Consider the following 15,571-nt stretch of genomic DNA (forward strand, 5'->3'; position numbering starts at 1 on the left):
GTATTTTGTGATCAAATCAAACCTGATAGAGAGACGATAAACACGAGCAAAATTAATCTTCTTTTAAACTTAAATAATGTTCATGTAAATAAAGAAGTGTGTTGTGAGTGATCTGAAGAGATTATTACATGGCAGTATATTTGTAGCATATTTTATTTGTGTATTGATTGCTTGATAACTCAGAGATTCAGCACTAGTTATTTTCTTCATCATTTGTTCCTCTGAACTCTCATGATCTTGATCTGATTGTCATGTCCAGGTCATGATGAGCATCTGATCGTCTTCAGAGACACAAAGATCTCAGTGTTGAGCTGTTCATCTGCAGTCTGTCAGAGAAGAGAGGAAAGATGAGTCTCTCACACAAACAGAGGTAAGACTGAGTCTGCTTTCACAGAAAAAAACAACAACTCTTTTCAAAAAGCAGCGTTTTCTCTCACTATTGTCATTAGTGTTGTCAAAAGACCCGGTACTTCGGTACCAAGTCGGTACTAAAAACGATTTCCGCGAAGCAGAAAACAAGGACAGAATCTCAAAATCCAGTCATGAAAATAATGAAACTATGAAAATATGGACAGTCACGGAATTAGTCAAAGTTAGCATAAATTAATCAAATCAAATCTCCATATGGACCAGTATCTGTAAATGTTAAGCCGCAAAAGTTGTTTGAAATATGAATCCGTGTTCTGCGCGTCTCTGTGGGAATTAATGAATGGCAGAGACGTGCGGGTTTGTTTACTACATAGACTGAAGCGCATGACACTTGCATTAATTTCAGCATCTGAGCTTCAGAGTTCTCTCTCCATCAAGCGATCTGTGGATCACGCACAGCGCACCTGTATTTGATGCTCTGTAAACTCTTTGTGAAGGCGCTCGACTCTCCGTCACTTTGCTGATAGCGCTGTTTCTCACACATTCAAAGAGAGAGAGAGCAAGAGCGAGAGTCTTACCACGCTGAATCGACACGCTACATGTAAACTATACTTTGTTGTCTTCTCCTGTCAAAATAATGGAGTTCATTTAGAATTATTCAGGTCTGTAATTATTGAACATAACACAACGCTGAATGTGGCTTAACTTTCCCTCAAATAACAAGTCTGTCTGTGATCATGGGCATCATCGCATTAATAAAACATCTACTAATACTACAGCAATAAATATTATGTATAGCAGTCAGTACATTGTTTATTCTTTGGCTCCGGAAAGATAGGGTTTGAATTAAATTTCTTCACTTTAATCTCTCTTTCATTCTTTCATTTCAAATTAATAAAAAATAGCATCAATGTGTAATGTGTCTTTATGATGTTATGAGAGGCAATATCCAGTGAATTTCCAAATCTGAACCAACAGAATCTGAACTGTCACTAAGGTTTTCAGATCAGACCTTTTACTTTATTTGACAAATATTATATAGAACACAAAGTTTGTTGTGTCTGTTTGTAAGGATCTACAATTTGGCCCAAAATGGCTACACTCAAGTGATGAAATGAATTTGTATCAAAAACCTCATTAAATGTTCACTTTGCTGGACAACAGGTTTGTAAACCGGCTCAAACCCAGGCATGCATTGCTACTGTGGTATATTTATTAATAACACAGACTGATTATTTTTCATAGCATGTTCAACATATGTCACACTGTACAGCCCTGGTGTGTAATCTGTAGATATGAAGTCTGAAGAGATGTGTTCCAGCTTTCACTAAAGATGAACTCTTGCTTGTAGAGATTAAGACATGATACAGTAGTGTCCCAAATCAAAAAGATCACGCTTGTCATTTGTTTTAGATGACAGGTTTACATGGTCTTGAAGGATGATGAAGATGAATCTGATTTTGATTAGTTGGTTGATATAATGGAAGGGCGCATCAGAAGTGTCTGTGTTGAGAAAGTGAATGATGCTGAAGCTGTAAATAATGAAAGGATGTGAGAATGTTGAAGCTGGGGTCTGTGTCTCTATTGCTAGAGAAGATATAAAAGAGGAAGGTGAGAGAAGTGAGACGACTGAGGAGAATGAAGCTGAATGTGGCACAATGGTAGAAATGAAGCTTGTGTGTTACATGAGGATGATACTGATGTGACAGAAGAGAGCTTGGACTCTACTGTGATAGAAGGGGACTTTTCGCTCTTTTTTTTTTTTTTTTTTTTTTTTACATTGCAGTATACATTGTAGATAATTTTTTGAATTTATGAAATTGATTGTATCAAAACTTTAAAAATGTTCCCACTCTCTTCTTTGTGTCATTAGTGTAAGATCAGGATCACGTGTGTCCAGCTCTGTGTCTGTGAAGAGTGACCGGTCAAAAGAAGGAGTGCCACCGTTATTCAGTGAAGAAACACCATCAGCTACTGAAAGGTATTTCATGTGTTTTGTATTATGGCACTAGCTAATTTCTCCACTGGGGTATCTGTGATAGAAATTAAATAAAACCATAAATCAAAGAACAATATCTGCTTTGCTTTTTATTGAACTCAGTCTGGAGCTTCTTTCCAGTAATACAGTTACACAAGCAGCAGCAAGGAGGCATAAATTCACCATAGAGACAGGAATATGTCCTTCCATCTTTCTGTTATTAGTGTCAATAGTTTTTTCCTTATAGGACAGAAAAACTTACATTTGTACTTGAGTAGAACCTTCTCTTTAAAATAATTAACTTATAACTGCAGCATTAACAGCTGAAGTTTGCTCTTTGTGTTTGATAAAGTAGCAAGAGATTTGTCAAATATATTGCCTTAACCATATTTAATTTTATTCACCATTTTAACAGTCTGCATTATGAGACATTAGATACAGACTTCCAGATTAACAGGAACCACAATAATTTCACAGACAAACTCCAAGGAATCTTCCAGGTGATCAAATATTTAATTAAAGATTATATTTATAACAAATAAATTGTTTATTGGACAATGTTTCTTGTTTCTTTTTATATATATATCAGTGATGCGCGGGTTGATCCGAAATGAGCCGGTGCCTGGGGTCACCCGCGGTTACGAGTCATCCAAAAATATTTTTAATGATACTCAGGTCGCGGTCGGTTGGGTCATTTGAAATAAAGATGCCAACTAAACCTTTTTTTTATATAGTACTAGTACTACGCAAATTAAGCACCTGTGCCGCTTTTTCATTCAACCCTGCCTAATAAATACTTAGGCTACTGTTAACTTATGTCCAATAGTTCAGAGGAGAGCAATAAAATCGTTAGTCGACTCGATAGGCTGAGTCGTGCATCAACCAAACTGTTGACTGGTGCACGAACACCTTCTAAACATTGTCAACAACCTCAAATCGGAGAGCGCGCACTGTGTTCGGACAGGTTAAGCAGCCATGGCCAGTGTGGCCACGAAAACGATGCACTTTTAATAGCGAATGGACTACTCTTGGTTAAGACCTGTCGATGGCGAAGCTTTTTTTTTTTCTGTGGGACATGGTGGAGAATATGACGTGAAGCGACATGGTGCATGTGAGTACCACAGAAAAAAAAAACACATCATCAAGAAACATGCAAATCAGTGCAATCGTTTTTCAATAAACCAAATGACCCACAGGCTGACAAAGTTTGGGCAGCAGAAGTGACGAGCATTTATCATGCCGTACGTCACACATTCATATCGCTCGACTGACTGCAGTAACAAGTTAGCTCCAGTCATTTTTCCAGATTCTGAAATAGCTAAGAAAAAAGATGTAGAAACTTTGGTTGATATTTTGGGTCAGGTAGTGTTGGTGGGTTTAAATAGAAATATAGCCAATATATTACAGAAAGCTTGAAATGTCTACTTTAAACAAAAATATTCAAACCTAAATAAATAGGCTACTCTCTGATTATGTAATCCATATGAAATGTGCATTTCTCTCTGGCGTTCATGGCGAGTCCGCATCGTCCACTTCATCTTTGCAGCGACACAGAAAACACCAGTTTATTACTAAACAATTAAATGTCTCCTTGCTAATTTAGACATTCATAATCATTACTTTAACCAGTTCTTTGTGGCAAGCTTTATGCGTGCGGTCATAACTTATTATCCTGTAGGCTATAGCCTATTTAAGTAATTAAATTAATATAAAGGGTCGATGCATTAACTACTTTAAAAAATGCGGGGCAGGAAGCGGGTCGGGTACAATATTTTAGTTTTCGTTTTTTGTGGTCCGAGTTGCGGGCAGGTTAGTTGAAAACGTCGGTCTGGTGCGGGTTGTTTACACATTGACCCACGCATAACTGAGAGAGATATTTATTTATTTATGTATTTACTTTACTTACTGATTATATAATTTGGACCAAATGAATGTGGATTTGGTATAATTTTGTTCTTTGTTTGTAGGATCTTGAGAGCAAAATAATGAAATTTCTAAAGAAAGAACTGGAAAAGTTTAAGAAAATATTACAAAAAGAGAACTTACAGTACTTTGTGAAGGACTTTAAAGAGAACAGATGCAGTATGAAAGAAGCAGCTCTTGATCTCACGCTGTACTTCCTGAGAGAGATGAAGCAAGATGAAGCTGCTGATACTCTAGAAGGTAAGAGACTCTGATCGCTGCTTCGAGCGCTGTGTCAGTCTGTTTTCTCTTCAACAATCACTGCTATGACTCACAGGAAGATCATTTGCTGTTCATATGCCTCTCATATTATGATCATAACCTGTCTCTTCCAACTACAGACTTCTTTTAGTCTTCCACATTCTGTTCTGTACACAACAAACCCAAAGACTAAACATTATTTTATTTCTGTTTAGACGAGCTGGTCTTCATTCATCAACTAAAGTGTAGCCTAAAGAAGAAGTATCAATGTGTGTTTGAAGGAATTGCAAAGCAAGGAGACTCTACACTTCTGAATAACATCTACACAGATCTCTATATCACTCAGGGTTGTAGTGAACAGGTCAATACTGAACATGAGGTGAGACAGATTGAAGTTGCTTCCAGACGTCATGAATCACAGGAGATACAGGTTGAGTGCAAACATTTGTTTGAAGCACCTGAACAAGACAAGCAGATCAGAACTGTACTGACAAAAGGAGTTGCTGGCATCGGAAAATCAGTCTCTGTGCAGAAGTTTGTTCTGGATTGGGCCGAAGGAAAAGAAAATCAAGATATCAGCTTCATATTTCCTCTTCCATTTAGAGAGATGAACTTACAGAAGAAAGAAAAACTAAGTTTGATGGACCTTATAACTCAGTTTTTCCCAGAGACAAAAGGACTGAAGCTTACGAGAAGAAATCAATTCAAAGTCTTGTTCATTCTTGATGGATTGGATGAATGTCGTCTTCCTGTAAACTTTAAGGATAATGAGACGTGGTCTGATGTTTCATCACCAGTCTCTCTGGATGTTCTCCTGACGAACCTCATCAAGGGAAATCTGCTTCCTTCTGCTCTCATCTGGATCACCAGCAGACCAGCAGCTGCCAGTAAGATTCCTCCTGACTGTATCGACCGGCTGACAGAGATACGAGGATTCAATGATGCACAAAAGGAGGAGTACTTCAGAAAAAGATTCACGGATGAGAATCAGGCCAAAGAAATCATTGATCATGTTAAACAATCAAAGAGTCTCTTTATCATGTGCCACATCCCAGTCTTCTGCTGGATTTCAGCCACTGTTCTCCAGAACATTTTAAAGAAGAAGAGATATAATGTTGTGAAAAACAATCAGGCTGTTGATGTCTCCAAAACACTGCAGGAGTCAAATACTGAAGACACTCCTAAGACTCTGACACAAATGTACACACACTTCCTCAGATTTCAGATCCAGCAGAGCAGACGAAAGTATGATGGAGAACATACACCAGATGTTTCCTGGGATAAAGATGCCATCTTTTCACTGGGGAAACTGGCATTTGATCAGCTGGAAAGAAACAATGTGATCTTCTATGACACAGATCTGAAAGCCTGTGGTATTGACGTCTATAAGGCATCAGTGTACTCAGGCATGTGTACCCAGATCTTTAAGGAGGAAACAGGGATCACTCTTGGTACCATGTACTGCTTCGTTCACTTGAGCATTCAAGAGTTTATTGCAGCCCTTTATGCACATCTGTTTCTAGACATCAAAAATAAATATGTGTTTGATCAAGATTCTACAGAACAGAAAAACAAAAATTTCCTTCAGATCCTTCTTGGACAATCCAAAAAAAACATGATTGATTTGCTCAAGACTGCAGTGGACAAGGCACTAGAGAGTGAAAATGGACACCTGGATCTTTTTCTTCGCTTCCTCCTTGGTTTGTCACTCCAGTCCAATCAGAAACTATTACAGGGTCTGTTGACACTGGAAAATAGAAATGAGAAGAGTAAAAAGGAAATAGTTCAGTACATCAAGCAGAAATTAGAGTCTAATCTGTCTCCAGAGAGATCCATCAATCTGTTCTACTGTCTGAATGAACTGAACGACCAAACTCTGGTGAAAGACATTCAGACCCACCTTAGCAAAGGAAGTCTCTCATCTGCTGATCTTTCACCTGCCCAGTGGTCTGCTTTGGTCTTTGTGTTGTTGACATCAGAGGAGGAGCTGGAGGAGTTTGAGCTTCAGAAATTCAAGAAATCAGACGAGTGTCTCATTAGATTATCAGCAGTCATCAAAACCTGCAAAAGAGCTCTGTAAGTTATTTAATATATCTTGTCATGTTTTGTTCTCATCTTAAAATTACATGAATCTACATTGATACATAGCAGGCTTGGACACCACGATTTATAGTGATAATTAACCATACACCAGTTATAAGTAGGGGTAGGCCTCACGATACGATATTATCACGATACTTGTGTCAATATATTGAGATATTCTGAGATTCTGAGGTCTCTCCGGGTCTATTGTGAGCGCGACTGTTGTGACTGTTGACGTACAGTGTGAAGTAGTAATTTTTATTTTATAATTTTATTTTTTGCCTGAAATAACCCTTTCATATTAATTTCAACATTTACTAATTCATTATTAAAATCAACAGTTGTGCTAGTTAACAGTTAATGCACTCTTAATAAACATAAACTAATAATGAACAACTGTATTCTCATTAACTAACTTTAAGAAAGACTAATAAATACTGTAATGTATTGTTCATTGTTTGTTTGTGTTAAACATTAATGGAACCTTATTGTAAACTGATAACTTAATATTAATAATCAATAAATACTTTATTATCCACTTCAATGTAACAGAATCAGTTATAAGTTGTTGGATTTATTAATTAAATTTTTTTTGGACTATCTAAATAATTATAGTCCTACAAAGTTGTTATTATCAGATCACGGCATATAGATATAACATGTTACATTACATTTACATTTATTCATTTAGCAGACGCTTTTATCCAAAGCGACTTACAGATGAAGACAGTGGAAGCAATCAAAAACAACAAAAAGAGCAATGATATATAAGTGCTATAACAAGTCTCAGTTAGGTTAACACAGTACACGTAGCATGGGATTTTAAATGATATAATAAATAAAAAGAAAACAGATAGAATAAAAAATAAAAAAGAATAGAGTAAGCTAGTTAGAGGTCTTTACACATACACACACACATACATATACAATTGCATAATAAATGAAAAGAAAATAGAATACAAAAAGATTAGAAAGGTAGTTAGATGTTTTTAAAGAATAGAATTAGAATAGTGAGTGTTAAAGTTAGAGGGTCAAATAAAGATGGAAGAGATGTGTTTTAAGCCGATTCTTGAAGATGGCTAAGGACTCAGCTGCTCGGATTGAGTTGGGGAGTTCATTCCACCACAAGGGAACATGTTACAGCACAGTATCGCTACTGCAAACAGGAGCAAGATTTTTTTTGCCATTTTTCCTATTGCCAAGACCTATTTCTCTCAAATATTGTTCACAAATCTGTCTTAATCTGTGTTAGTGAGCACTTTTTCTATTTGCTGAGATAATCCATCCACCTAACAGGTGTGGCCTATCAAGATGCTGATTTGACAGCATGATCAGCCTTTAGCCACTTTAACACTGTGATTCTGGCAAATACACGGGTAATGTGTCCCGGCAATTGTTTCCGGGTCGCTAGATTTTGCACTTTCACACTACCAGTGATTACCCGGAATATGTGCGTGCATTCACACACAACCCCTAAAGGTCCTGTAAAGACATGTGACATCAGGGTGTGACGTGTAATGTATGAGTCAAAAACGCTAGGCACGTTAACGTTCACTTAACATGGCGATCTCAGCTTCAGCGCAGAAAGTGAGGAACTAACTGATCACTGCTTCATTACAATTTGCAAATTTTTTAGTAGAGAACATTGATCTGCCTTCAAAACACCTGGTAAAAGAGTCACGTGATATTGTGCGTCATCACTACGACACAGCCTTTACAGCATTAGTTCTGACTTTTGTTCACACAGAGCTCGTTCCGGGACTGAACCCGGCAATGTTACTAGGTCCCTAATCCTGGATCAATCCCGGGACGTGTTTGCGTTCACACAGAAGGCGAAAATGTTCAGTGTGAAAGGGGCTTTAGGCTGGTGTGACCACCATTTGCCTCATGCAGTGCTACACATCTCCATCTGATAACTTTCCGCGTTCCCGTCATCTTTTTTTCAGAAGGTGACCCAGCTGACTTTACCAGAAAAAAAAAAAAACTCAACACCAGCATCTAGATGATTTGTCAAGAAATTGGTTTTATAATTCTACCAAATAGTATACTAAAAGATCCGTATTGCTGCGGATAACATTGCTATAATATACCGTATGGTTATAACCCCTAGTTATAAGTATAGATCTCTTTTAGGGTAAAGTCAAAACAATTTCTTGAACTTTTTTTTCCTTTAAAAACTGCAGTCCTTTTGAATTAAAGTGCAATGCTGGTTTATTAGATTTACATGGGTTTTATGTAAAAATATCTCTTTTCAGCAAAACAAGCTGTTTAGTTAGCTACAGTAGAAGCACATCATGTTATTATAAAACACACTGTTTCTTAGTTGTTTCTACTCCAATATTCAGTTCAACTTCTGCTATAAAGGAGATATACACTTGCATAACCTTAATGCATAAATTATTAACCTCCAGATTCTCCTCCTCAAGACACTCATCCAGATAATAGAGCAGCACTTTTAAATGTATAACTCATTGCCTTTAATGATATAAGCCAATTATTAATTTACATATTTTATAAAGTTTTATTTGAATCAATTTGAATCAATACAATTCTAATATATATGCAGTGTATTGGTATAAATTATTTTTTTGTATTTAACAAATGTATTACATGTATCTAACTCTGTGATTTTATTTATTTCTCTTGTAGGCTAAATGATTGTGGCTTAACAGACAAAAGCTGTCCAGCTCTGGCTTCAGTCCTTGGATCAGATACCAATCTGAAAGAGCTGAACATGAACAATAATAATCTGCAGGACTCAGGAGTGAAGCTGCTCTGCACTGGTCTTAAAAATATTAATTGCAAACTAGAAATACTGAGGTAAGTTTTGTGACAATCATTAGTGTTTTGTTCATTTAAATTTGGACAATTTGCAGGCTTTAATTTCAGCATAAACTCCACATTTCAGGCCCCTCATTTATCAACCGTGCATATGCACAGATGTGTGTGTAATGAGTGCGTAAGAACGGTCTCATGCAAAGTTAGGGATCTTCCGTCTTGTACTTTAACATAGGAATGTGTGTAAATATAAGCACAACTCTGAGCATGCTTAAGCAGAGAATCTAGTGCTAGAATGGCAATACTACAAAAATGAAGTGCTACTGTGTGTTTCCTGTGTCCTTTAATTGCAAATACTACATTTATAAATGAATATTTCAAGTTAGATGAGATATTTAGTCTTTTTTATCCCTCCAGGAAACAAGACTAAATATATTTTTGCTTATATATAGTAAATGCATCTTGATGATTTAAAGTAAAAAAAAAAAGACAAAAATAATAAGGTATGCCTTTTTTGCATGCAGCTGGGAAGTCATTTGAAATGTAGCTTTAGTGTCATGACTGATCTTGCTTTGCTGGAGGATTCTGCAAACCATGCTCTGTGCAGAAAACATGTTTAAAAAGAGCGCACTGATCTGTTTAGTGAGTGCACAGAATGTCTTCTCAGTCGGTACTGCTTTCTTTTTCCATTATTTCGGGGAGGACATTATACATTCACATGATTTATAAAGAGAAGTGTTGTCACCATATATGGTTTATTGGAGCCGTTTCTGAATGCAAATGACAGTGTTTAAATGTGTTTTTTTTTTTAAGTCTAGATCTAGGCACGATGCTCTACTGCAGGATAAACACTGTACACTCAACACATTGACATATATTATTTCAATGTTACAAGGACATTTTTAAATTCTTGCTACTGAGTGTTTTTTGTGCGTCTTGTATAAGAGATCGCTGACTGAATGAGTTGCCATCATCATCATCATCATCATCATCATCACCAGTATTTGTTAAATGTCAGCTAAAACATACTGGTAAATATTAAGATTATAACTGAAGTGTTTTCTCTTTGTGCAGTCTGAAGAACAACTGTATCACAGAAGGAGGTTGTCATGTTCTGGCTGCAGCTCTAAATTCAAACGCTTCAATTCTGACAGAGCTGGATCTGAGCAGGAATAAAATAGGAGACTCTGGATTGACAGAAATCTCCAGCCTGCTGAGAAATTCACAGACACTACAGATACTGAGGTCTGAATTTGGTTAATCTAAACATGAATCAATGTTAAGCTCCAGCTGGTCTGTAAACTGGTGCTGTGTCAAAAGGAATGAAATTGGTGTGTTGGTGTAGATATGTTTATAAAATATTGACAAACGGATGGATTTTTGGAGGTGATGGGAAATGTTAATATTCTAATGGTGTAATGCATATTTTTATGTATTCATTCGTTCGTTCGTTCATTCATTCATTCATTCATTCATCAGTTCATTAGTTTGGTCTTTCTGAAGAGTTTCAGACTGCAGTATCACAGAAGAAGGTTATAATACAGTTGCAATCAACATAATTCAACCCCCTTGACCTGCTAGACATTTTGCTGCGGAGAATATAATTTTATGAAAACAGATAACAAAGGCATTAGTAAAGTGTTAAAGTTTGTTAATACACTTTTGTGTGATTCTCAGAATGGAACATTGATGAATCATGATGAAATTCAAATTGGATCTAAACATTCATGTTCAGAATTATTAACCTACCCCCCCCCCCCAGAATTCCAATAAACGCTGTCTGTAAGTGTTTAGAAGCTTCGGTCACCTCTCTACTACAGTCTTGACCCATTCCTCATCTGAAAAAGCTTCTTGATCACTGATAATCTTTGGTTTTCACATTGCCACTGCTTTCTTTAAATTCATTCATATATTTTCAATGAGAGTTAAATCTGGAGACTGAACAAGCCACTCAAGAACATTCTATGACTTATCCCTGAACCAAGCAGAAGTAGATTTGGATGTGTACTTTGGGATGACTGTCCTGCAGGAAAGTCCATTGATCATGAGCTTCAGTCTTTGCACCAAAGGCATTACAATTCTTGTCAAAATGACCTGATACTTCAAAGAATCTATGATGTCCTTCATACAGTCATGATTTCCACTTCCTGCTGCAGTAAAACACCCCATAACAGCACTGATCCACCTCCAAGTTTGACGATGGAGATGGTGTTCTTCTGCTTATGAGCTTGGCCACATCATTCCATAAAACATTCCTCCAGAGCTCCACAGGTCTACACAAATGAATTTTAGCAAGTTCAAGTCTGCCTTTTGTTCTTCTTGATCAAGAGTGGTATTCTCCAAGATGTCTCAACATGAAGGCCATACTTGTCTAGTGTTCTTCTTACACACTGCACTGAAATGGTTTTCCTTCTTTCATCGGGTCATTTTGCAAGTCTTTGGCTGTACATTGCAGGTTTTTCTTCAACACCCTAAAAAGGTTTTCTGGTACAACACACTTTTAGATAAGGAATAAGGCTGAGGGTTTTTAATGTCTTGGAAATCTTCTTACAGCCTTTACAGACTTTCTAAAATAATACAATTATTTATTCTCTATAACTTTTGTGAGATCTCTGTTGACTTCTTCCATTTTTGCTACTCAACTTCAGCACATGCATGGGTTAACTCTGTGTATGTGTAACAGCTCAAGCTAATTCTGTTTTTATTAGAGTTTCTAAAGACATAATTGTGTTTTTAAACTATTTTATTCTCCACCATGCAAATAAGACATAAGAGATACTCCACTCCAAAATGAAAATTTACCCCCATGTCGTTCCAAACCCATTAAAGCTTTATTCGTCGTTGGAACACAATTGAAGATATTTTGGATGAAAACCTGCAGGCTTTAGACTGCCAAGTAAAACAGCAATGTTGAGTAAGGGTTGAATAATTGTGACATATCTCTGTTATTAAAATCTTATAACTCAAAAATAATACATTATATAAGATTATATATTGACATTATGACTTTTAATATATTACTTTTGAAACCAGTGAACTGTTATAGATGTGATTTAGATTTTATCCTGGGTCTTCAGAAAAGCTTGTATTTGTAAAGTACTGCAGTTTCTGAGGGGCTGAGTAATTTTTATTGCAACTGTAGGTTATAATTGTGGAAAATTAAAAATGCAAAAATTTAAAATTGCATTTGTTGTAGTTTACGTTCACCAATTTATAACTTTACCCAGCTTTACTGTGAAGAGTCCATTCAGGTCAAAAATCCTGTAATGCATCTTTTTATTTTCTTCATTCTAGAACATGTACTTGTGTGACAATCTGTGTTATAATGAAGAATGACATCTTTTCTAATAGGCTTTCAGACTGCAGTATCACTGAAGAAGGTTATAAAGCTCTGTCTTCAGCTCTGAGATCAAACCCTTCACACCTGATAGAGCTGGATCTCACAGGAAATGATCCTGGAGAATCAGGAGTGAATCAGCTCTGTGATTTACTACAGGATCCAACTGTCAACTCAAGACACTGAGGTGAGACCTGATTAAATAATATAAAATCAATTATACAAATATTTAAAATGTATTATTTATATTAGGGGTGTAACGGTACGTGTATTCGTACCGGACCATTTCGGTACAGGGCTTTCAGTACGGTGTACGTGTGTAACGAATGACGGAATGCAATATTTTGTGCTTGGAATATAAGTACAATATGTTTCCAAATGAACATATTAAGTGGCGGAAGTCTCCGCGTTCAGCGCAAATCCTGCCCTGCAGCTGATTCTATAAGGCCAGTGACACACTGGATGCGTGGAGCAATTGTGTCTCAGTTGCGTGGCGTGTCCGTTTTTAATTCGGCTCCCATGTTAACAGGTTAGAGCTTGCAGACTGCCTGCATGAGACGCGCGGAAAAAACGTGCATGCTAGAAATAAAACCGACGCCTATTTTTCACGTGACACGCAAGCGTGTTGGAAGCGTTTCCAGGCAAAATAGAATAGGAAAATATGTTTGTCATTTTGTACACAAATACATATTAATTCATGACACTTTGATGTTTGAAAGTCTATAGGTTGACATAAATTCAGATATAAATTTAATTTAAAAAACAAATTAATAATTATCGATTTTCAAATATTGCACCTGTCAAACATAGTCTATTTTGCCATCAATACTGTTGACGGTGTCCTTTATCAGTAGGCTTTATATTTATGCTCAACATTAAGTATAGATATTGTTGTCGGGAAGACAAGAGCCTGGTCTGTCGGCGGTCTCCCTCTATGTCACCTACAGCAGCAGCAGCGCGCCATCGTCGCGTCAGGCACGATTCTGGTGAAGCAGGCCTACAAGCTGGGATTGGTAATGCTGCACTGTAATCATAGTTATTTATTATATTTTTCATTATATTTTATTATATGATATTGGTTTGAGGCCGAGTGTTTTATTAAGTGGAGAGCTTAATAACAGCAGTATTTTTTCTTTTTCTTTTAAAAAAAAAAGTATTTAAAAAAGTGTATAGTAATAAACAACCTGCAGTTTAATGTTTGCATTTTTTTTCCCTTACTGTACCGAAAATGAACTGAACCGTGACTTTAAAGGGGGGGTGAAATCTCGTTTTCACTCAATATCCTGTTAATCTTGAGTACCTATAGAGTACTACTGCTTCCTTCATAACTCCAAAAAGTCTTTAGTTTTATTATATTCATAAGAGAAAGATAGTCTGTACTGTTTTTTCCCGGAAAAACACGACCGGCTGGAGGCGTGACGTGTGGGCGGAGCTAAAGAATCACGAGCGCGAGTAGGCTTTTGCGTTGAGAGCATCTGGAAACTGTGACATTACCGTGAGGAAAAAACCATCATCCAAAACAAACCATGGCTAACAGTCAGATTCAGCCGTATATTTATGATCCAGAATCAGATCCAGAGGCTGAAATTTAACAAGAGCAGCAGCAGCAACGACTACAGCAGGACATCTCTATGTAGTATGTATTGAAACTGTATATATTTGCTTAGCGGTTTTGGAAAATGACTAAGTTCCACTTTGTGTTTTTTTTTTTTTTTTTTTGTACATGTGGAAAGTGCAGTTTGATGACAACATCGCATGTTGTTTACTTGATGTTCTTACGCGCTGATAGCTAAGTTAACAACACAGAGATATTTGAAGCAGTTTTACTCACTGCATGCGGTTCCAACACACGATCGTGACCCTTTTTCGTTGGGACTGCATTATCCTTAAGAAATAAACGATATGTAAATTCGGCGTCAAACTGGGCCTTGTTTGTAAAACAAGCATCTTCGAAATGCAGGGAACAAACACAAACACTGTAAAAATAAACTCCATCCACTGGTCCCTTAATGCTGTTTTTTTTTTTATGGTAATCTGTGCAGGGTTGTCTTGCCCTGGCAACCAAAAACACACTTCTTTTGTCACATTTCGGTCTCTCGCTCTGATCAGTGAATGTCTCTGCTCTGCTATACGGGAGCGCGCGCTCTTCCAGCATAAGTGCCCTTAGGACCCATATAAGGAAATTCCGCTCCATCTAACGTCACACAGACCCAAACTCGAAAAAAACTTTCCGAAACTTGTGACAAACCGGAAGGAGTATTTTTGTTCCAAAAATACACCTTCAAACGTACAACTTAATTTTTGAAACTTTGTCCATGTTTAGCATGGGAATCCACTCTTTAACAGTGTAAAAAACTCAGTATGCATGAAATAGCATTTAACCCCCCCTTTAAAACTGAGGTACGTACCGAACCGTGATTTTTGGTTATCGTTACACCCCTAATAAATATATATATATATATATATATATATATATATATATATACATATATATATATATATATATATATATATATACATATATATATATATATATATATATATATACATATATATATATATATATATATATATATATATATATATATATATATACACCACACACACACACACACACACACATTCTATTATATTATATTAAAGTGTATTATAGAATAATATTATTTCACTAATTCAGCCAGGTACACAATCTGTTGTTGAAAATGATCAAACATGAAAGATCAGATGCTGCAGCTGCTGTTGTTTTGATGATAAATGTCAGCACATTTTAGTTTTGTTAAAAGTTACAGGTTAATCAGACATTTTGGATTAGATTTAAATAGATTCCTGTTTAGATTAACACATAGATGTGCTGGTGTTCAGTA

The 15,571-nt window shown here is 36.5% G+C and overlaps 1 protein-coding gene and 1 long non-coding RNA gene across 2 annotated transcripts; both read left to right on the forward strand.

Moving 5' to 3' along the window:
• Nucleotides 1–316: 316 nt before the first annotated feature.
• Nucleotides 317–6,739, forward strand: LOC113078277 (NLR family CARD domain-containing protein 3-like). The gene is made up of 5 exons (XM_026250605.1): nt 317–370; nt 2,243–2,350; nt 2,763–2,847; nt 4,315–4,510; nt 4,726–6,739. Exons 1-5 carry the CDS (start codon nt 348–350, stop codon nt 6,588–6,590), a joined length of 2,277 nt encoding a protein of 758 aa, XP_026106390.1. The 5' UTR covers nt 317–347; the 3' UTR covers nt 6,591–6,739.
• Nucleotides 6,740–9,379: 2,640 nt separating this feature from the next.
• On the forward strand, nt 9,380–12,787 carry LOC113078274 (uncharacterized). The gene is made up of 3 exons (XR_003281477.1): nt 9,380–9,412; nt 10,445–10,615; nt 12,722–12,787. It is a non-coding gene; the product is annotated as an uncharacterized LOC113078274 (long non-coding RNA).
• The last annotated feature ends 2,784 nt before the right edge of the window (nt 12,788–15,571 follow it).

This window comes from Carassius auratus, unplaced genomic scaffold (assembly GCF_003368295.1).
Source record: "Carassius auratus strain Wakin unplaced genomic scaffold, ASM336829v1 scaf_tig00025090, whole genome shotgun sequence".
Classification (NCBI taxonomy): domain Eukaryota; kingdom Metazoa; phylum Chordata; class Actinopteri; order Cypriniformes; family Cyprinidae; genus Carassius; species Carassius auratus.